This window comes from Canis lupus, chromosome 12 (assembly GCF_003254725.2).
Source record: "Canis lupus dingo isolate Sandy chromosome 12, ASM325472v2, whole genome shotgun sequence".
Lineage (NCBI taxonomy): Eukaryota > Metazoa > Chordata > Mammalia > Carnivora > Canidae > Canis > Canis lupus.
This window is the reverse complement of record NC_064254.1, coordinates 1096380-1118387: the sequence shown is the minus strand read 5'-3', so window position 1 is coordinate 1118387 and position 22008 is coordinate 1096380. Positions and strand designations below refer to the sequence as shown.

At 47.1% G+C, this 22008-nt stretch overlaps 1 protein-coding gene across 1 annotated transcript in view; it reads left to right on the top strand.

Annotated features, from left to right (window-relative positions):
- The first annotated feature begins 1547 nt into the window (after positions 1-1547).
- LOC112641841 (DLA class I histocompatibility antigen, A9/A9 alpha chain-like) overlaps positions 1548-22008 on the top strand; it is a 36585-nt gene continuing 16124 nt past the window's right edge. The window contains 8 exon segments of the mRNA XM_049092598.1: positions 1548-1575; positions 3332-3598; positions 3796-4065; positions 4265-4543; positions 11853-11864; positions 11867-11912; positions 11914-12086; positions 12179-12292. Coding sequence (XP_048948555.1) covers positions 1548-1575; positions 3332-3598; positions 3796-4065; positions 4265-4543; positions 11853-11864; positions 11867-11912; positions 11914-12086; positions 12179-12285 — 1182 coding nt within the window. The 3' untranslated portion in view covers positions 12286-12292.

Sequence of the window (22008 nt, the reverse complement as noted above, 5' to 3'; positions counted from 1 at the left end):
CAGGCCTAAAATCATGCCCTGCACAGAGACACTAAATATTTGTGAATAAATGAATACATGCTGTGGCCACTTTCCTTAAAGTGGGTCTGAAACTGAAAGAGCTTCGCGGTGTTTGGTTTTGGAGATTGTCTTAGTCTGCTTGGGTATTCATCACAAAATATCACAGATCGAGTGGCTTAAACAACATACTCTCTGGAGTCTCTCTTATAAGGACTCTAAACCCGTTGATGAGGGCTCTACTCATGATATCATCACCCCCAAAAGCCTCAACTTCTAATACCATCATACTGAAGATTATATTTCAACATGTGTATCTGGGTGGGGCACATTCAGTCTACAGCACCGCCATAGTGTTGGGCCAGTGGTTAGGGTAGAAATGAGATTTGGGACTGGGGATGTAGCATGAGTTTCTAAGTTCAGGGGTTGAGAGTAGCAGAGAACAGGGCCTGAGGGGTCCACTCTCAGGGTGCTTGGGTTACCAGAGAGGAAGCATGCAGACTCCTCGGCAGTGAGTTATGGAGGGTGTAGGGACTGCTGGGAAATGGGTGGTCAGCACCCTGGGTCCTGTTACTGAGGTCCTTGTAGTCCACATCAGTGTCCAGCCCACACTACATGTTCAGCTGAGGGGCTCCTCAGCTTGGTGGGGAGGCTCTGCTTGCCATAGAGGAGGAAGGAACAACTGAAGGCTGACGACTGAAGTGTGCTCAGCCATGGTCATAAGGTACTAACACGGAGTGGGACCTTGAAAACCCAGGGTTGGTGGTCCCTATAGGGCTGGTACCGCATCTGCCCTTCACTCTGGTCCAGGACCCAGAGAGCCCTCTCCATGTAAACAGGTGTTCCTTAGACCAGCCCTTCCCATGCCCCTCTTCTCCCTGACTCCTTCCCTCCTTGGAAGCTCTTCCCCTCTCATGTTCTTATTTACACCCTAGCCTCACTCCCCAGGAGCATCCTCCCTTTTCTAGACCCAATGCACTGTGGGCTTCTGCCCCTCATCCTTCATGCTATGTTCTCAGACTTACTGAACTGAGTCCAGCCCCAGAGGCAGCAGCAGAAAGAAGTGACAGGAACTTAGGAGTCCTAGGTCCTATCTTTGGAGACCGGGCACTCAATTTCTTTGTGCGGTCCATACCAGATCTGGGAACCAGCTGTGATTGCCTGGAGAACTTGCCCCTGAGGGCGGAATCAGTGATCATGCAAAGAAAACATCTATGTTATTGTGGATTTGGGGGAACATTTTGCAACCCAGCCTGACATGGACAGGGGCAACCTTTTGTGTTCAAAGCCCTGATCTGGTGTTGGGAGCAGAGGGAGACCCTGGGAGGTCCTTGCTGTGCAAGAGAAAGGGAGAACTTGGTCTTCCAACCTCATCCCTGTGACCACACGGGGGCGCCGCTGCGCTGCTCCTGAATTCTGACTGAGCAGCCTGGGAGGGTCTGGGCTGTAAGTTGCTCAGGGGAGGCTGACCTGGAGCTTGGGAGCATCATCAATACTGCCACAAAGAAGCTTCTGAACAGCCCTGGACTCCACAGGTGTCAAGATCAGGAATGCGGCAAGGATTGAAGGAGAGGAGATGTAGGAACCTTGAGTCATCCATCAGGTTTCTGCTTCTCCACTGTGACCCCTCTCTCCAGCTCCTTGATGACAGCGCCCAGAAAAGCCGAAAAGAAACATTTTATTTTCCTATTTCTTTTCAGGACTTTTTTATTTTTTAAAAAGTATGTTTCATGCCCAGCATGGAGGTTGAACTCATGACCAAGATCCAAGCCGAGATCAAAGAGTTGAATGCCTGACTGAGCCGCCCAGGAGCCCTTCCAGTACTTCTTTTTTCTTTCTTTTAAAGATTTTATTTATGAGAGACACACAGAGAGAGGCAGAGAGACACAGGCAGAGGGAGAAGCAGGCTCCCTGTGGGGAGCCCACTGTGGAACTTGATCCCAGGACCCCAGGATCAGGACCTGAGCCACAGGCAGACGCTCAACCTCTGAACCACCCAGGTGTCCCTCTAGAGGCTTCCTAAGTGAGATGGAGGAGCATTTGAGTGGCTCAGTTGGTTAAGTGTCTGCTTTTGGCTCAAGTCGTGATCTCGGGGTCCTGGGATGGAGCCCCAAGTTGGGCTCCCTGCTCAGCGGGGAGCCTGCTTCTCCCTCTGCTCTTTACCCTACCTGTGTGTGTGTTCTAGCTCAAATAAATAAATAAAATCTTTAAAAATAATAGAGCCCCTGAAGCATTTTCAGTGATGAAATGACACAACCTGACTCATATCAGCAGGATCGCTGTCTGTCCCAGGTGGCGAGAGTGGCCTTAGGGTAGCAAGTGTTGGAGTGGCAGCAGGGCCCCAATCAGGAGTGAGAGGGGGTGGAGACTCGGGATGAGAGGCCCTAATTGATGAGAGATGGAGAGAAGGGCTGCAGACCCAGGCGGAGGGAGAGAAGCAGAGGTGACCAGTTTTACAGCAGTGGAATCCTCACATTTAAATACGTTGTTATACAGCCTTTTTAAAAATGGAATCTCTATTTCCAGGTCTTAGCAAGATATTTTTTGCATCTAGAATTTACTATATTCTGTGGGGCTGCCTGAAAATCAGTTGCCTCCTTATGCAAATCAGTTTAAAAAATGTCTAGACGAAATATGTGCACTGCTTAGATGTGAATAATGCATAAAAAGAGGCAATGCAGGAGCACTGGCGAAGGGCATTTTGACTGCATGGAACGTTGCAAATTTGAGGTGCTTCAAGTTTGTACATGCTCCTGATCGAAATGTATAGTATCAAACCATGCTTCCATGTATTGAGGATATGAGGGGAACTCACAGAAATTTGGGGCTATGGAATGAAGATTGTTTTGTTTATTTTTAAAGATTTTATTTATTTATTCATGAGAGACACACAGAGGCAGAGACACAGGCTCCCTATTCGGGCCTTGATCCCAAGACTCCAGGGATCATGACCTGAGCCACCGGCAGAAGCTCAACCACTGAGCGGCCCAGGTGCCCACAACTTCAGGTTTAAAGAGAAAATCCCTGTCTCTCCATCTCCGTTCCCAGGCGAGCTCACTATCTGGCATCCAGTTTCCTGGCGGTGATTTTTCTTTCAGAAGAGTACGGAGAAGTAAGGAGTAGTTCAGCTCAAGTCGAGGGTTTCCACAAACGTAAGGGACAAAAAGGGGCTGATCCCTGCCTGGTGTCTGTCCCCGGTTTCCTCAGAAGGACCGCCGGCCAGGCCTCAGGGAGACGGCGAGAGAAAGCGCTCCGTGCAGGTGGAGGGGAATCAGGGCAAAGCCCTGGGTCTCCGGGAAGACCTAGAGCGGTGTCTGGGGGCGGGGAAGCCCAGTTCCGTCCCCCGCGCGCCTCCCTCCCCTCTCCCAACCCGCCTCAGGGCCTCCCGCCTGGATACTCGGGACTTGGCCCCAGCGCGCACCCCCATTGGGCGGCGGGGTTCTAGGGGAGCCGATCGGCGTCCCCGGGGTCCGGGCCTGCGGGGCCACCCCTGCCGGCTCTTCGGGTCTCTGGAACCTCAAGGATGCGAGTCGTGATGCGCCCCCCCCCCCCCCGCCCCTGCTGCCTTCGGGGGCCCTGGCCGTGACCCTGACCCGGGCGGGTGAGTGCGGGCGGGAGCGAGGGGACCGGCGGGCGGGGACGCGGGACCCCGGGAAGCCGCCTCTCCGCCGCCCCCGGCCCCCCGCGGCCTGGGCTCCCCGGTCCCTCCCGCCTCCGCCCCGCCCCGGGCATCTCCCCTGGGCCCCGGGCCCCGCGGCGGGAGGGGGTCGGGCGGGGTCTCAGCCCTCGGCTCCGCAGGCTCCCACTCCCTGAGGTATTTCTACACCTCCGTGTCCCGGCCCGGCCGCGGGGACCCCCGCTTCATCGCCGTCGGCTACGTGGACGACACGCAGTTCGTGCGGTTCGACAGCGACGCGGCCACTGGGAGGATGGAGCCGCGGGCGCCGTGGGTGGAGCAGGAGGGGCCGGAGTATTGGGACCGGCAGACGCGGACCGCCAAGGAGAACGCACAGAGGTACCGACTGAGCCTGGACACCCTGCGCGGCTACTACAACCAGAGCGAGGCCGGTGAGCGGCGCGGGCCCGGGGCCAGGGCACGACCCCCATCCCCCCGACCGGCCGGGTCGCCCCGAGGGTCCGGGTCCGGGCGTCACCCCGAGTCCGAGGCCCCCGCCCCTCCCCCTCGTCCCCGTCCCGAACCCGCGGGAACTCCCGGGAGGTTTTACTTTCTCTTTGGACTGATTGGCGGCCTGTCGGGGCGGGGCAGGGTCTCACACCATCCAGTGGATGTTTGGCTGCGACGTGGGGCCGGACGGGCGCCTCCTCCGCGGGTACAGGCAGGACGCCTACGACGGCGCCGATTACATCGCCCTGAACGAGGACCTGCGCTCCTGGACCGCGGCGGACGCGGCGGCGCAGATCACCCGGCGCAAGTGGGAAGCGGCAGGTGCTGCAGAGCTACAATGGAGGAACTACCTGGAGACGACGTGCGTGGAGTGGCTGCGGAGGTACCTGGAGATGGGGAAGGAGACGCTGCTGCGCGCAGGTACCGGGGCCCCGGGCCTCCCCGATCTCGCCTCAGGCTGAGGCCGTGGGAGAGGATAGGAAGAAATAGAATCCACACCAGTATATGGCCCTCCCATGCGTCATGGATGGAGAGACTAACTCTGCCTAGGTTTTCAGATCCGGTACTAGAGAGTGGCCCTAAGGGTCTGCCTTTCTCCTAGGGACCATTAAGGTCACATTCCCTCCAGGGATGGAGGAGGAGACCATTTCTGAAATAACTGATGAGCAGTTCTTTTTGACTCACTCCCTTTGGGAGCCTTGGGGGATTTTCTCAGGCTTTGTTCTCAGCCCTGTACCTCAAGTGTTTGGAATCAGGCCTCACCTGTTTGAGTCACTTGGCCTCCAGCCAGGCCAGGACCAGAAATTCCTTTTTACCTCTCAAAAACCTGCCTTCTACACTGGGCCATCTCATCCTAATTCTAGAACTTTCCAAACAAGAAGAGATTATGTGTTCAGGCTGGTGTCTGGGTTATTGCTCCTTTCCCCCACCCCAGTTGTCCTATTCATTCTCAGGATGACCACATGAAAGCTGCTTCAGTGGACCAAGACAGATACAGAGTTCCTGAATTTAAATCTTTCTTTCTTCCTTCTTTCTTTCTTTCTTTCTTTCTTTCTTTCTTCTTTCTTTCTTTCTTCTTCTTTCTTTCTTTCTTTCTTTCTTTCTTTCTTTCTTTCTTTCTTTCTTTCTTCTTTCTTCTTTCTTTCTTTCTCTTTCTTTCTTTCTTTCTTTCTTTCTTCTTTCTCTCTTTCTCTTTCTCTCTTTCTTTCTTTCTTTCTTTCTTTCTTTCTTTCTTTCTTTCTTTCTTTCTTTCTTTTCTTTCTTTCTTTCTTCCTTTCCTTTCCTTTCTTCCTTTTTTAAAATAAATTTTATTTTATTTATTTTATTTTTTTAAAGATTTTATCCATTTATTCATGAGAGACACAGAGAGAGAGAGAGAGAGAGGGAGAGACAGAGAGAGAGATGCTGAGACAGAGGCAGAGGGAGAAGCAGGCTCCACACAGGGAGCCCAATGCAGGACTCCATCCCGGGACTCCAGGATCATGCCCTGGGCCAAGAGCAGGTGCTAAACCACTGAGCCAGGGATCCCTAAAATAAATTTTATTTTATTTATTTATTTATTTATTTTTTAAATTTATGATAGTCATACAGAGAGAGAGAGAGAGAGAGGCAGAGACATAGGCAGAGGGAGAAGCAGGCTCCATGCACCGGGAGCCCGACGTGGGACTTGATCCCGGGTCTCCAGGATCGCGCCCTGGGCCAAAGGCAGGTGCCAAACTGCTGCGCCACCCAGGGATCCCTAAAATAAATTTTAAACTTAAATTCAGTTTAGTTAACATATGCTGTATTATTAGTTTCAGAGATAGAATTTACATGATTCATCAATTGTGTATAACACCCAGCACTCATTACAGTACCTGCTCTCCATAATGCCCATCACCCAGTTATCCTTTCCCCCCACCAACCTCTGCTTTAGCAACTCGTAGTTTGTTTCCCAGAGTTAAGAGACGCTTATGGTTTGTCTCCCTCTCTGATTTCATCTTATTTCATTTTTCCTTCCATTCACCTGTGTTTATGTTTTGTTTCTTAAATTCCACATATGAGTGAAATCATATGATATTTGTCTTTCTCTGATGGACTTATTTCACTTAGCATAATACTCTCTAGTTCATCCACATAATTGCAAATGGCAAGATTTCATTCTTTTTGATGGCTAAGTAATATTCCATTGTATATATGTACCACATTTTCATTATCCATTCGTCTGTTATGGTCATCTGGGCTCTTTAAATAGTTTGGCTGTTGTGGACATTGCTGCTATAAATATTGGGGTGCATGTACCCCTTGGAATCATTATGTCTGTATTCTTTGGATAAATACCTAGTAGTGCAATTGCTGGGTAGTAGGGTAGTTCTAGTTCTACCTTTCTTAACTGGATTTTTGTTTTATGAGTTTGATAAGTTTCTTTAGCTCTTGGATACTAACCCTTTGTCTGATATGTCATTTGCAAATATCTTCTCCCATTCTGTAGGTTGCCTTTTAGTTTTGTTGATTGTTTTCTTTGCTGTGCAAAAGCTTTTTATCTTGGTGAAGTCCCAATTGTTCATTTGGTTTTGTTTGCCTTTGGAGACAGTCTAGCAAGAAGTTGCTGTGGCTGAGGTCAAAGAGTTGCTGTCTGTGTTCTCTAGGATTTTGAGGAGTTCCTGTCTCACATTTAGGTCTTTGATCCATTTTGTTTTTGTGTATAGTGTAAGAGAGTGGTTCAATTTCATTCTTCTGCATGTGGCTATCCAATTTTCCCAATGCCATTTGTTGAAGAGACTGTTTTTTTTAACTTGGGGATTCTTTCTTGCTTTGTCAAAGATGAGTTGACCATAGAATTGAGGGTCCATTTCTGGGTTCTCTGTTCTGTTCCAATGATCTATGTGTCTGTTTTTGTGCCAGTACCATACTTTCTTGATGATTACAGCTTTGTAATATAACTTGAAGTCTGGAATTATGACGACACCAGCTTTGATTTTCTTTTTCAACATTGCTTTGGCTATTCAGGGTCTTCTCTGGTTCCATACAAATTTTAGGATTATTTACTCTGGCTCTGTGAAAAATGCTGATGGTATTTTGATAGGGATTGCATTAAATGAGTGGATTGTCCTGGGTAGCATAGACATTTTAACTGTATTTGTTCTTCTAATCCATGAGCATGGAACATTTTTCCATCTCTTTATCTCTTCTCAATTTCTTTCATAAGTGTTCTACAGTTTTCAGAGTGCAGATCTTTTACCACTTTGGTTAGATTTATTCCTAGGTATCTTATGGTTTTTGGTGCAACTGTAAATGGGATCGATTCTTTGATTTCTCTTTCTTCTACCTCTTTGTTAGTGTATAGAAATGCAATTGACTTCTATGCATCAATTTTATATCATGTGACTTTGCTGAATTCCTGTATCAGATCCAGCTATTTTTTGTAGAGTTTCTTGGGTTTTCTACATAGAGTATCATGTCATCTGTGAAGAGTTAAAGTTTGACTTCCCGGCCAATTTGGATGCCTTTTATTTCTTTTTGTTGTCTCATCGCTGAGGCTAGGATTTCTGGTACTGTGTTGAACAGCAGTGGTGAGAGTGGATATCCCTGTTTTGTTCCTGACCTTAGGGGAAAAGCTCTCAGTTTTTCCCCCTTGAGGATGATAATCATTGTGGGTCTTTCATATGGCTTTTATGATATTGAAATATGTTCCCTTGATACCTACATGGTGGAGAGTTTTTAATCAAGAAAGGATGCTGGGACAGCCTGGGTGGCTCAGCGGTTTAGCGCTGCCTTCGGCCCAGGATGTGATCCTGGAGACCCAGGATCGAGTCCCACGTCAGGCTCCTTGCAGGGAGCCTGCTTCTCCCTCTGCCTGTGTCTCTGCCTCTCTCTCTGTTTGTCTTCCATGAATAAATAATAAAATCTTTTTTTAAAAAAGAAAGGATTCTGTGTTTTGTCAAACGCTTTTTCTCCATATATTGACAGAATCATATGATTCTTTTCCTTTCTTTTATTAATTTGTGGAAGTTGAACCACCTATGCAGTCCAGTGATAAATCCCACTTGGTTGTGGTGAATAATCCTTTTATTTATTTTTTTTTAATTAAAATTTTTTTAATTATTTATTTATTTATGATAGTCACAGAGAGAGAGAGGCAGAGACACAGGCAGAGGGAGAAGCAGGCTCCCATGCACCGGGAGCCCGATGTGGGATTCGATCCCGGGTCTCTAGGATCGCGCCCTGGGCCAAAGGCAGGCGCCAAACCGCTGCGCCACCCAGGGATCCCTGAATAATCCTTTTAATGTACAGTTGGATCCTATCAGCTAGTATCTTGGTGAGAATTTTTGCATCCATGTTCATCAGGGATATTGACCTGTAATTCTCCTATTTAGTGAGGCCGTTGTTTGGTTATGGGATCAAAGTAATGCTGGCCTCATAGAATGAGTTTGCAAGTTTTCCTTCCATTTCTATTTTTTGAAACAGCTTTAGAAGAATAGATATTAATTCTTCTTTAAATGTTTGGTAGAATTCCCCTGGGAAGTCATCCGGCCCTGGACTCTTGTTTGTTGGGAATTTTTGATTACTTCTTCAATTTCTTTCCTGGTTATGGGTCTGTTCAGGTTTTCTATTTATTCCTGTTTCAGTTTGGTAGTTTATATGTTTCTAGGAATGCATCAATTTCTTCCAGATTGCCTAATTTGTTGGTATGTAGTTGCTCATAATATGTTCTTATAATTGTTTGTATTTCTTTGGTATTTTAAAAAATTTTATTTATTCATGAGAGACACAGAGAGAGAGGCAGAGACACAGGCAGAGGAGAAGAAGGCTCCATGCAGGGAGCCCAATGCGAGACTCAATCCCAGGACCCCAGGATCACGCCCTGAGCCAAAGGCAGGTGCTTAACCGCGGAGCCACCCTCAGGCATCCCTCCACCTCTAGAAGTGTCTTTGGGTCTAAATGAGTCTAAAATGAGTCTCTTGTAAGCAGCATATTGATGGGTCTTGTTTTGTTTTGTTTTGTTTTTTTTTTTTTTTTTTTTTTTTTTTTATTTATTTATGATAGTCACAGAGAGAGAGAGAGAGAGAGAGAGAGAGGCGCAGAGACACAGGCAGAGGGAGAAGCAGGCTCCATGCACCGGGAGCCCGACGTGGGATTCGATCCTGGGTCTCCAGGATCGCGCCCTGGGCCAAAGGCAGGCGCCAAACCGCTGCGCCACCCAGGGATCCCTGTTTTGTTTTTTTAATCCATTATGATACCCTGTGTCTTTTGATTGGAGCATTTAGTCCATTTACATTCAGAGTAATTTTGAAAGATATGAATTTAGTGCCATTCTATTACCTGTAAAGTCGCTATTCCTATAAATTGTCTCCTTTCCTTTCTGATCTTTGTTACTTTTGGGCTCTCCCTTCACTCAAAGGATCCCCTTTAATATTCCTTGCAGGGCTGATTTAGTATTCACAAATTCCTCTTTTTTTTTTTTTTTTTTAGATTTTATTTATTTATTCATGAGAGACACACAGAGAGAGGCAGAGGCACAGGCAGAGGGAGGAGAAATAGGCTCCATGCAGGGAGCCCAATGTGGTACTCAATCTTGGGATTCCAGGATCATGCCCTGAGCCAAAGGCAGACACTCGACCACTGAGCCACCCAGGCATCCCAAATTCCTCTAGTTTTTATTTTTCCTGGACACTCTTTATCTCTCCTTCTATTTTGAATTACAGCCTTGATGGATAAAATATTCTTGGCTGCATATTTTTCCCATTTAGCACATTGAATATATCATGCCAGCCCTTTCTGGCTTGTCCAGTTTCTGTGGACAGGACTGCTGTCAGCCTTATGTGTCTACCCTTGTAGGTTAAGGAACTCTTATCCCTGAGGCATCCCCTGGGTGTGTTTTGGTCTGCTTATAAAAGAAACTAGATCTCAGTGATGGCTGGGTGGTTCAGTGGTTGAGCATCTGCATTTGGCTCAGGGCATGATCTTGGGATCCAGGGATCAAGTTCTGCACTGGGCTCCTTTCAGGGAGCCTGCTTCTCCCTCTGCCTATGTCTCTGCCTCTCTGTGTCTCTCATGAATAAATAAATAAAATCTTACAAAAAGGGATCCCTGGGTGGCGCAGCGGTTTGGCGCTTGCCTTTGGCCCAGGGCGCGATCCTGGAGACCCGGAATCGAATCCCGCGTCGGGCTCCCGGTGCATGGAGCCTGCTTCTCCCTCTGCCTGTGTCTCTGCCTCTCTCTCTCTCACTGCATGCCTATCATAAATAAATTAAAAAAAAAAAATCTTACAAAAAATTAAATAAATAAAAGAAACTAGATCCCAAAATAAGAAAGAAACATTTATATATATATATATATATATATACAAAAATAAAATTCAATAAAAGGAAGCAAAATAAAAATATATAATGCATATATGAAAATAAAAATTAAAGAATAAAAAAGAATTGAAAAAATAGGAAAATAACTGAAAAATAATACTGAAAGACTAGAGAATAAAAAAAAACATAAATGGTATATACTGTTTTCCTTGAGAGCTGAAGCTTTGCTGTCTGCTCTGATCAGTAAACCTGGTGCCCGCTGGTTGTGCTGGTCTTCTGTGGGAGAGTCCTGCTGCGCTGATCCTCAGGTGGACTTTGCCCCGGTGGAAGTGCACTTCTCTTGCACAGAGGCCGAGCTCAGTGTAAGTGGCTCTGGATTCCACTAAGTGGCCCTGTTTTGCTCCCTGAAGGCTTTTGGCTCTCATGAGCAGGATGAATAGGGCTGCATCCCGCTCTCTAGTCTTGGAGCTGAAAATTCACACCCGCACTCTTCAGTGAGCCCTCATGAAAAGCAGTTGATCACCTTGTCTCCCAGGTGTTCACCTAGCCTGTGACTGAGCATTTTTTTAAAAAGATTTTATTTATCTATTCATGAGAATACACAGAGAGGAGAGAGAAAGAGGCAGAGACACAGGCAGAGGGAGAAGCAGGCTTCACGCAGGGAGCCGGATGTGGGACTCTATCCCGAGTCTCCAGGATCACACCCTGGGCTGCAGGCGGTGCTAAACTGCTGAGCCACTGGGGCTGCCCAACTGAGCATTTTTATCTCAGGCAGGCAACTGAGTTTTAGGCCGCCAAACCTGACACACTCCAGCTGTGTGGACCCATACAGTTCCTCCCCAGGAAGGAAGAGGGGTATAGCTGTGCTTCTCCCACCTGCTGGGCCCCTGCTCAGAGAGCAGTTTGCCTGACTGTGTAGCGGTTTGTGGTTCATGGCCACACTGAGCAGAAACCCGGCACCAAAACTCGCTGATGGCAGCTGGCTTCCCCAGTGGGTGCCTGGGACCTGCTGCGCTCAGACACTCCCATTCTTCATCCTGAGACTCTGCTGTCCCACCTGGGATTTTGCCTCCATCGCCACCTGAGTCCCTTTAAGCCAGGGACTCCCCACTGTAGGAGACTTCTAGAAGTTCTCATTTTGTGCTCCCGCTGCATACAATGCTTTGCAGTAGTCCCCTGTGGGCGGCGCCCTCCCCTCTGACGTATCCTCTGATATTTCGCACTGGATTTGGGTCCTCGCACCTCCTACCTCCCACAAAGTGGTTGGTTTTCTACTTGTACAATTGCAGCATTTCTTTTCTCAGATTTCCGATCTATTTCTCAGGTTTTCAGAATGATTTGATAAATATCTAGCTGTATTCCGGGGACCAGATGAAGTTAAGGTCTCCTATTCCTCTGCCATCTTAACTCCTCCCTAAGTTCCTGAATTTTCTGACCCTTCTCTTCAGATCCCCCAAAGGCACTCTCACCCACCACCCCTTCTCTGACTGTGAGGTCACCCTGACCTGCCAAATGGGATGGGGAGGACCAGACCCAGGACACAGAGCTTGTGGAGACCAGGCCTGCAGGAGATGGGACCTTCCAGAAGTGGGCGGCTGTGGTGGTGCCCTCTGGACAGGAGCAGAGATACACGTGCCACGTGCAGCATGAGGGGCTGGCGGAGCCTGTCACCCGGAGATGGGGTAAGGAAATCAGGAGCCCTTGTGGGAGAACTTCAGTAGAGTTGAGGGTGAGACCTGAGGGGCAAGGCCCTCACCTCATCCTCTCTTCCCAGAGTCCCCTCCTCGGCTCACCATCCCCATCGTGGGCATCGTTGCTGGTCTGCTTGTCTTTGTGGTCTCTGGTACTATGGTGGCTGGAGCTGTCCTGTGGAGGAAGTAGATCTCAGGTAGGGAGGGGATGCTCTGAGTTTTCTCAGCGTTTCAAGCCCAGGTAGAAGTTTGTCCTATCTCATTTAGGGGAAGTGCTACCCGCACACATGTGCTTGTCCACTCCATTGTGCAGCTCATTGCTACATTCACTGTGTAGTAAAGCACGTGTGAGAGTGAAGGACAAACTCATCCCTCCTGTTGAATGTGGTGATGGAATCTGATCCCCAGTGGTCACAGGTCAGAGAGCAAGGTCCTTGCTGAGGACAGACTCCAGGAGAATGGTTGGTCTCATCCTGCTATCTCTTTTCTTCATGTCCCTGATTCTTCCATAGGTCTGTAGTTAAAGTTTTGGAAACTTCCGTGTGGTCCAGGCTATGAGTTTCACCTAGGATCTCGGGTCATGCCTTCTCCATGGCACCTCATGTGATGTTTTCTTTCCACAGGTGGAAGAAGAATTATGCTGAGGTTGCACATGAGTATGGAGGGGGTGATCCCTGAAACCCCGGGGTGGTACAGACAGGACCCCATGGGGATCTTGGCACCCCCCCCACTAGCTCCTCCTTTGGTCTCATCTCCTTTGGCTCTGACCACATTCTATCTGTTCTGCCCCAGGCAGTGACAGTGCCCAGGGCTCTCTCTCTGCTTCTACTGGTGAGACCTTAGAGGGCCTGAAGGGGGGAGTGGGGAGGGGACTGGGCCGTGATTGGGTAGTGGGGATTCTTTGAGTAGGATATTTTGAGCATGTGCTGAGCTGTTGAGAAAGTCAGCATGTATATGACTGACCCAAATCTGTTCATGATTATTTTATTTCATAGTGTGAACCAGCTGCCTCGTGGGGGACTGAGTGATGCAGGATTTGTTCACTTTCCCACCTTGTGATGTCAACACCCCTGATTTCTCTTTCTGCAAAGGGCATGTCTGAATGTGTCTGAAATATGTTCCTATTAACATAATGTGAGGAGGTGGGCAGACTGGCTCCCTCCCCACGTGACTCCCCTCCCCCGACAGACCTGTGTTCTGCTTTTGTGTTGCTTTTGTGTTGCAGCTGAGGGAGAGCGGGTCATCTCCATCCCTGTCTTTATGTTACACCGAGCTACAACTTCTTACTTCCTTATTGAACATAGGACTGTGGATGTGAAATTGTTTTTTCCAGTTCTTGTCATGAGGAGCTGATCAGTTAGTCAGATCTGATCTGAAAGGAGAAGATTCCTAAAGTTTGAGAGAGGAAATAAATGGGAGCACTGAGACTCTTCCAGAACCTGCAGATTTGGTGTACTGTGTCTGCTCTATGTGAGGACAGGAGACGCTGTGAGGAGCCTAGTATGGAGGAGCCTCATGCCCACTTGGTGCTCAGTGCAGCAAGGGTGTGACATGGTCACTCAGCTGAGGACTCTCTCTGCTGTTTTGTCCTTGTCCCTCCAGTAGAACCTGTCCTTCCAGGACCTGTGATCATAGAGACTTGGGCATCACCCAGACCTTGTCCTGCCTCCGGGACCATGGGCAGCAATGTTGTGTGGCAGGGTCAGCCTAGGATCGGGCCTGGGTTTGGGCTCTCAGCCCCAGCTCTTGGTGTTTATTTGCTGTTTCTGTGTGTCTGTAGAGGATCAGTCCTTTTCTCATGTTCCTGTGGGAGTTCTGGCCTCATTCATCTTCGGGGGTCTCCTGTCTGACAGCAGCAGGAGGTGGTTGGCCGTCAGTATCTCCGCAAGGCCCAGGGCAGCCCCTGTGCACAGGCATCTGTGTATCCAGAGGTTATTTTCAGACTCATTCAAGTCTTATCCTCCTTCTAGGGCTCGACTGTTCTTTCCATCGTTTCCCCAGTCTTCTCAGAGGAACAGATACTGGATTGGCAGACAGGAAGCATGCTGTAATTTCTCATTTAAAATCAGTTCTTGTTGTGTTTCCATCCCCTGCTTGCCTGTGCTCTGCCCTAGTGATCCTGTGCTGGCTCCAATCCAAAGTCAAGGTGTTATGAAGCAGAGTCTCCTTGGTTTCTCTTCGGTTGGGAGATAGCTGTTGTGAGTCAAGGGTGGTTGTTTTTTGAAAATGGAATGTACGTGGTGTGCAGGAAGGTGCTGTGAGAGTGGGGAGGGAGGGAGGAGGGATAGGATGGTGAGAGAAGCATAGAGGCGCTGCTGGCAGCCTGATAGGTCACAGTGCTGGAGCTGCCCCAGAGCAGATGTGGTCTGAGGCTGCATTAGCAAAGATACTGACTCTGGAATAGGGAGATGCTCTACACCGGTCACTCCTTCACTGGTTGTGTGAAGATACATGACACTTCACTTCACTCCAACACTGTGTTGTGTGAGATACATGACACGCCACGTTTTGCATCTGGGAAGTATGGGTGAAGTTCTGTGTTTTTCACGAGGTGCTACTCTGCTGCAGGTCTTCACATCATACTTTTAACAGCAGGAATGTACATTAAGATTCCCATGTGGCTGTGCATCAGCCTTACCTGTAGGGCTTATTAAACAGGCAATTCCTTGATCTTGTGCCTAATATTCTGAGTCTCTGAGTCTGGGGAGAGGCCTGTGCATTTTGTGAGAAGCTGCATGAGTGATCCTAGTGCTTGATCCTAGTGCTCAGCGGGAACCACTGCGATCCGTGATCAGAGCAAGCCTGGGTGGGGAGGGCATTCAAGTTTCTTTTAAATGTGGACTTTTTCCCCTCATAGAGACAAGGCATTTGTTGTCAGTATGAGACATGCTGTTGTAAGATATGTGGCATTGTTTTATCATGGGATATGGTCAGGTGGGAGGATTAGGGAGCGGTTCACAGTTCAGTATGACAAACATCTCTGAATGCTTGTTCTCTGCAACTATTCCTCTGATTGATTTCTTGGAGCAAAGAATGGAATCCAACTTTTCTTGAACTTAGACAAAGGATAGGGGATACATACATACTTATCTATGTCTTCTATGTATATAAAATATTGTTTGGGGGAAAATCATACCACAGGCTTAGGCTACACAGCCAGGAACAGAATCCACAATTGCACAGTAAACCAGGTCTCACACAGGAACCATGGCTTCTGCTGCTGGGCACAGTTGTCACTGCTCACACCACTGACTCAGTTAATCCAGAACACTGGCCCCCTTGGCTGGGACTGCCATAGCTGCTGCTTGTGGGACTGGATGACACACTGCCATCCTGCCACCTATGCCCATGCCTTCTGCATAGTGGCAGCTTCTCTCTGTCCCCAGGTCGTGAGTCAGGGCCAGCGTGTTGTCACCTGTTTGGTGGAGTCTCATGCTGTGTGTAACTAGAAGGATGTTGGGAAAATAGGACTTCCTCCTCTGTGGAGAGAGGCGGTCTCTTCTAAAGACCCTAAATTTGGAATTCTCCTCATGTAGGAAGGCAGTTGGGGTGAGGGATGGAGAGGGATGGAGAAAGCCATTCTTGGAGCACAGATCTGAGGCTGAAACTTGATCTGGTGTGCTTTGTAGGCACTCAGGTTTGACCGAAGGAACAAGTGTCTAATAAATGACACCTGTCTTCTAATTCCCTTGGTACTACATGATTAGATCCAGCTTTTGTCCACTCCAGTGTTCGCTCACAGATACATGCAATGGTGTTGTGGGCTGGTGGCATGATGACTCAGGATGTGTTTGCCCTGCCTTTGGCTCCTTGCAAAGAGGAGAACACCCAGGTCTGTACGACTTCAATGGGTCTGTGTGGGTACCAATGTGTCATGCTGACGTTTATATTTCCTTGTGCCTGGCGACATCCTGGGGGAGAGAATCTCTTAACATCTATCAGCTTTTATGTGACTGCTTGCCAAGGATGAAAAACCAAACAGTGAAAGAACTCAGAGCACCAGCCTGGTTTTCTAGTGTAGCTATAGTGTCCCTCAAAGTCTGAACTGTTCATTCACAACAGTTTGGCTGAGAAAATGAAAAGGGGAGTTTATTCAATGGTTCATGAATTGGGCAGCTGCCCAGCTAGCAAATCGCAAGGAACCTCTTCTAGCTGCAGAAAGGAAAGTATTTTAAAGGCATAGGGGAATGGAGAAAAGGAAACTATTGGTAAAAAAAATGCCTTGTTGTAAGCAAGGTGGCCCTGCTAAGGGGAAAGGAAGTGGTCTTTCAGTGGCATCCCTCCAGTGCTGACCAGGAACTTCTGGTGGCTGATTATAGGTCACATTTCTGGGAGAAGCTGAAGCTGCAGTTAGGCTAAGTATTAAGTTCTTGGTGGTGTTTAGCATAAATGACTTCATTTTGGGCCTGCTAACAGGACCATGAGCATCTGGTTGCAGACAGAAGGACATGATAGGAATGCTTCTGCCTTATCCTTTGCTCTTGTAAGATGAGGTACAGGTTTACTTGCTTGCTCTTACTCTGAATTTCTCCTTGTGGAGTGGTGAAGATTTATTCCTCCACCTGAGGAGACAGAGAATACATAGGGGAGTGGCAGAGGGAGAGGGAGAAGCAGACTTCCCACTGAGCAGGGAGCCCACCTCAGGTCGATCCCAGGACCCCAAGATCATGACATGAGGCAGATTCCTAACTGACTGAGCCCCAGGTGCTCCAGTTCATTTCAGTTCTGACATTGTCGACCTGGAGTGAGCATGGAACCCACAGGTGTAAGGATTCATCCTGCAAGATTGCCCACAGCTCATGAGCAAGTCTCAACTATCAGCTATTCATGTCACCTGCACTTTTCTTCAAGTTGGCTACAGAGTGGGGGTAACTCTAGAACCCTCAAAGTTCTAGAATGACTCCTAGAAACTCAGGAAAATTTTCTGCTTACTCTTATGGTTTATTATAAGGATACATATGAGCAGCCAGATAAGGAGGTACAGGAGTGTGGGAGTGTGAAGGTTCCAGTGCAGGAGCTTCTGTCACTGTGGAGTTGGAATGTGCCACCCTCAGATGTGTTTGTCATTTCAGAAGCTCTGTGAACCCTGTTGTTGAGAAGTTTTCATGGAAGGTTCATGACATAGGCATGATTCATTCACTGGCCATCGACCATCGGTGATGGAGGTCAGCCTCCAGTGCCTCTCCCCAGAGGTCGGTGAGTGAGGCCAATGTCTCTAACTCTGTAATCATGGTTTGGTCCTCCTGGTCACCAGTCCCAGCGTGAAGCTATCTAGGACCCTCACCCAAGTCACCTCATTAACATATCAGAGACACTCTTATCACTCAGGATATCCTAATGGCTTGGGGACCAAATATTTTTATTATCCCATAGGCTACCTCTGGTCTTTGACCATAGATCCCTTGTAGTAAAAGGACCGAAATCTAGGATAACAAGAAGAAAATTGTCAAAGAGATAAAAAAGGAGACCAGTGTACCAAATAAGGAATTTAGAAATAATTCCACATATATGTGGATACAGGATTGTTGATAGAGGTAAGACTTGAGGAGAGAGGGGAAAGGATGGAGTTTTCAATAAAAGTGAATCAACTACTGGCCATTCATGAAGGAAAAAAGATAGATGTGAACCTTTTCTTCACACCATACACATGCAAAAACAAATCAATTACAATCTATAAAATTTCAGAAAATATTACAGAAAAATATCACTATGACTCTGATTTAAGAAAGAACTTAGCAGAACAATGGAAGACATTTGCAATAGAGAAAGAATCCTCTATGTTATTAGTTATAACTAATAGTGCTGTTCATCTAAAGACGTCATCAAGAAAGTGAAAAGACAGGCCACGTATTGGGAGGAATCTTTGCCATGCATGTTAGCAACCAAGACTAGCCCACAGAACATGTCAGTGCTGCTCAGATCAGTGAGCATCGGACACACTACTTACTGGAGCTTCCCATTTGCCAAACTGTAGTGGCAGCCAGGAGCATCTGGAGACACAGGAGTCCACTCCCTGAGTGGAGGGTAGAGGATGGTCTCCCAGGGCACAGACGTGGTGAGCAGTGGGAAGGGGGATAAATGGGAAAGTGACAAAGAAATCAAGGTGATATTTTAAGAAATGTCGATAAAAGGCAAATCTACAGACAGTAGTTTAGTGGTTGCGCAGGATTGGGGAGAGGTGACAGGAGAAGTGAGGGGTGACTGCTAATGAGCACAAGGTTTCTTTAGGGCTGATGAAAATAATCTAAAATTGGTTGTAACAGGAAGCCTGGGTGGCTCAGCAGTTGGCCATCTGCCTTTGGCTCAGGTCATGATTCCAGGGTCCCGGGATTGATTCCCACACGCACAGATCCAAATCCATTACATAATCTTTGAACATTATCTCTTTTCACCTCAATATAAGTGAAGGGACTTCTGGATAAAATTCTACATGTGAAAAAAAGACAACGCATAGTCTCACACATGTATGCGTGCGCGCGCACACACACACACACACTCTTTAAGAACTAAAATACTTGGGTATTTGAGTCCCACATCTGCCTTTGGCTCAGGTCGTGATTCCGGGGTCCCGGGATTGAGCTCCCCTGCAGGGAGCCTGCTTCTCCCTCTGCTTATGTCTCTGCCTCTCTCTCCGTGTCTCTCATAAATAAATTAATAAAATCTTAAGAAAAATAAAATTGGTTGTAGCGATAGTCGCACAACTCTGTGAACATCCTAAACTGTTGAATTGTACACTTAAATCAGTGAATGGAGAGTGAATAAGATCTCAGTAAAGCTGTAATAACAAACCCACAATGAGATGATCTGCTAAATCCACTAGAACCTCGCATCACGCTGACTGGCTGTGAAGAGGTGCTGTCAGGGTGGCTGGAGGGGCAGGAAGCACCTGGGACCACATGTCCTCCTGGATGACAGATGCACTGAGGGTTTAGAGCTGTCGGGGAAAGCTGGGGTCTACTGAAGGCTTGCTCTTGCAGGGGGAAGGCTGGGAGGGTAGAGGGCAGGTCACTTCAGGCACTTCCAGCCTGTGCCATAGATGAGGCAACTGTCCTCTGGCCTCTAGGCCTGTGGCCAACAGCCGGCAGGAGTCCCCACAGCAGTTGGCACAGGTAGTGGAAGCTAAGGTGAGCAATTAGGGCGCTGTTTGTGAACATCAGGAATAAATGTTCTTTTTTTTTTTAAAAGATTTTATTTATTTATTCATGAGAGACACAGAGAGAGAGAGAGAGAGGGGCAGAGACACAGGCAGAGGGAGAAGCAGGCAAAGGGAGAAGCAGGCTCCATGCAGGGAGCCCGACGTGGGACTCGATCCAGGGTCTTTAGGATCACACCCTGGGCCGCAGGCGGCGCTAAACCGCTGTGCCACTGGGGCTGCCCCAGGAATAAATGTTCTGATCGCTGCTGGCTGCTTTTGGTCACGGGGATGCAGCAAAGATGCAGGCAACCGTGTTTGCAACGCCCACCACCCATGGGACAAACCTTGCTCCTGTGGTTGAAGAAACTTCACGGGTATTTGAAACGCCTGGGAACTTCCCCCTCATTTCCTCCTTTTTTCCATTTTGGGAGGCAAGATATAAGGACTACAACATGGAAAAGCAGCTGCAAATACAGGGACTTTACGGCCTTACATGTGCCCAGGGAAAGGCACAGGCTCCTAAATGATCTGAGAGGTTCTCAAGTTGACACCTTAGGTGGATTCCTCCCACAGGACACTACGCAACAGAACGACCAAGAAACAGAAGTGACAAATAGCAACCAACAAAGCTGTGCAAACTCTGGGGAAGGGGAGAGTCTGAATTCCAGAGTTATCACAGAGGATTTAAATATGCAGTTTTCAAAACAAAAAATCACGAGCCTATGAAGAATCAGGAAAGTTTGACTGTTGAAAGGAAAAAAATCAATGAGTAGAACTGTCTGAGAAAGAATAGATGGCAAACCTGCTAGAGAAAGATGTTAAAACAATAGCCTTACAGATGTTCCCGCTGAAGTCAGGTGACAGCAGAGTAGGAGCTCCCACTGCTGATCTCTCCATAGAAACAACAAACACAAAAATCAAGTGTTAAAAATGTAAAAATAAATAAATAAGAGTGTACCAACTTTGATTCTGTAAAAACATCAACAAAAATGATAAATAAATAACACAAATTGAGGGCAGCACCTCTGGGAAAGCTCTGGACTATCACGAGGAGACAGCAGAACCCACAAAGAAATGGACATCTGTGAGTTCTCTGAAAATGAATTCCAAATGGTTATTTTAAAGAAGCTCAGCAAGATTGAAGAGATTAACACAGATACCTTATAGGCCATGTGTATGGGTTTGATATATTTAAAATGCTCAAGGCAAAAGCTATTAACCAAGAATATTTATCCAGCAAAATTGTCTTTTGGAAATGAAGGAGAGATCAAGACCTTCCCAGACAAAACTGAAGGAGTTCATCTCTACTAGACCTGCCTTAGAAGAAATGCCAAATGGATTTCTTGAAATAGAAATGAAACAAGGGCACCTGGGTGGCTCAGTCAGTTGAGCATCTGCCCTCAGCTCAGGTCATGACCCCAGAGTTCTGAGATCGAGTCCTAGGATGGAGCCCCAGGATCAAGCTACTTGCTCAGCAGGGAACATGCTTCTCCCTCTGCTCCTCACCTAATACGTGCTTCTCTTCCTCTCAAATAATAAATAAAATCTTATTAAAAAGAAATAAATGAAAAACACTAAGTATTGACATGAAAACATAGGAAGATATGAATTCAATGATAAAGGTAAATATATACTCAGAAGTCTCTAGCACTGTATGGTGGAGTATAAATCCATATAAATTTATACTCTAGTATAAAACTTAAAAGACAAAAGTGTTAAAATAACTAGAACTTCAATATTTGGTTAATGAATACACACAAAAAATATGTAAATTGTGACATCAACAACATAAAATGTGGGCGGAGGAGTAGATGTGTAGAGTTTTCTGTGCAGTTGAAGTTAAGTTGATATCAGCTTAAAATAGGCTGTGATAACTGCAAGGATGGATATGATAGCCTCCTGGGAACCACAGAGCACCCACCTACAGTAGATACACAAGGGATAAAGAGAAAAGAGCCAAAGCATTCTACTACAAAACATCACCAACTCACAATGAAGGCAGAAAGGGAGGAAGACCGGAACAAAGGAACAAAACAAGCAGAAAAACAGTTAACAAAATAGTAGGTTTTTATCTATCAACAGTGATTCTAAGGGTGAATGGATTCAATTCCCCAGTCAAAAGAGAGCTCCTGAGTGGATTAAGAAAAGGCTCTGCTGTTGTTGTTGTTTTTTTTTTTTTTTTTTTTAATTTACTTATGATAGTCACAAGAGAGAGAGAGAGAGAGGCAGAGACACAGGCAGAGGGAGAAGCAGGCTCCATGCCGGGAGCCTGATGTGGGATTCGATCCCGGGTCTCCAGGATCGCGCCCTGGGCCAAAGGCAGGCGCTAAACCGCTGCGCCGCCCAGGGATCCCCGGCTCTGCTATTTTTAAAAGGATACTATCGTTAGCTTTAAGGCCACTCAGAGGCTCAGAGTGAAGGGATAGATAAAGTATTGCAGCAAGTGGAGAGCAAAAGGGAGCAGGAGTTACTAGAGTTGGATCAGACAAAAAGTGTAAACAACGAAGGTCATTATATGATGTCAAAGGGGTCAATTCAGCAGGAGGAGATAACAGCTGTAAATATGGATGCAACCACCACTGGAGCACCTACATATATTAAGCAATTATGAACAGATCTGAAGGCGAAAATAGACAGCAATGCAATAATAGAAGGACTTCATTGCCCCACTTTCTTTCAACAATGGATAGGTCATTCAGATATAAAACCATAAGGAAATCTTGGACTTGAACTAGAGATCTAACAGACACATCCAGAATACTACATTCAACAGAGGGG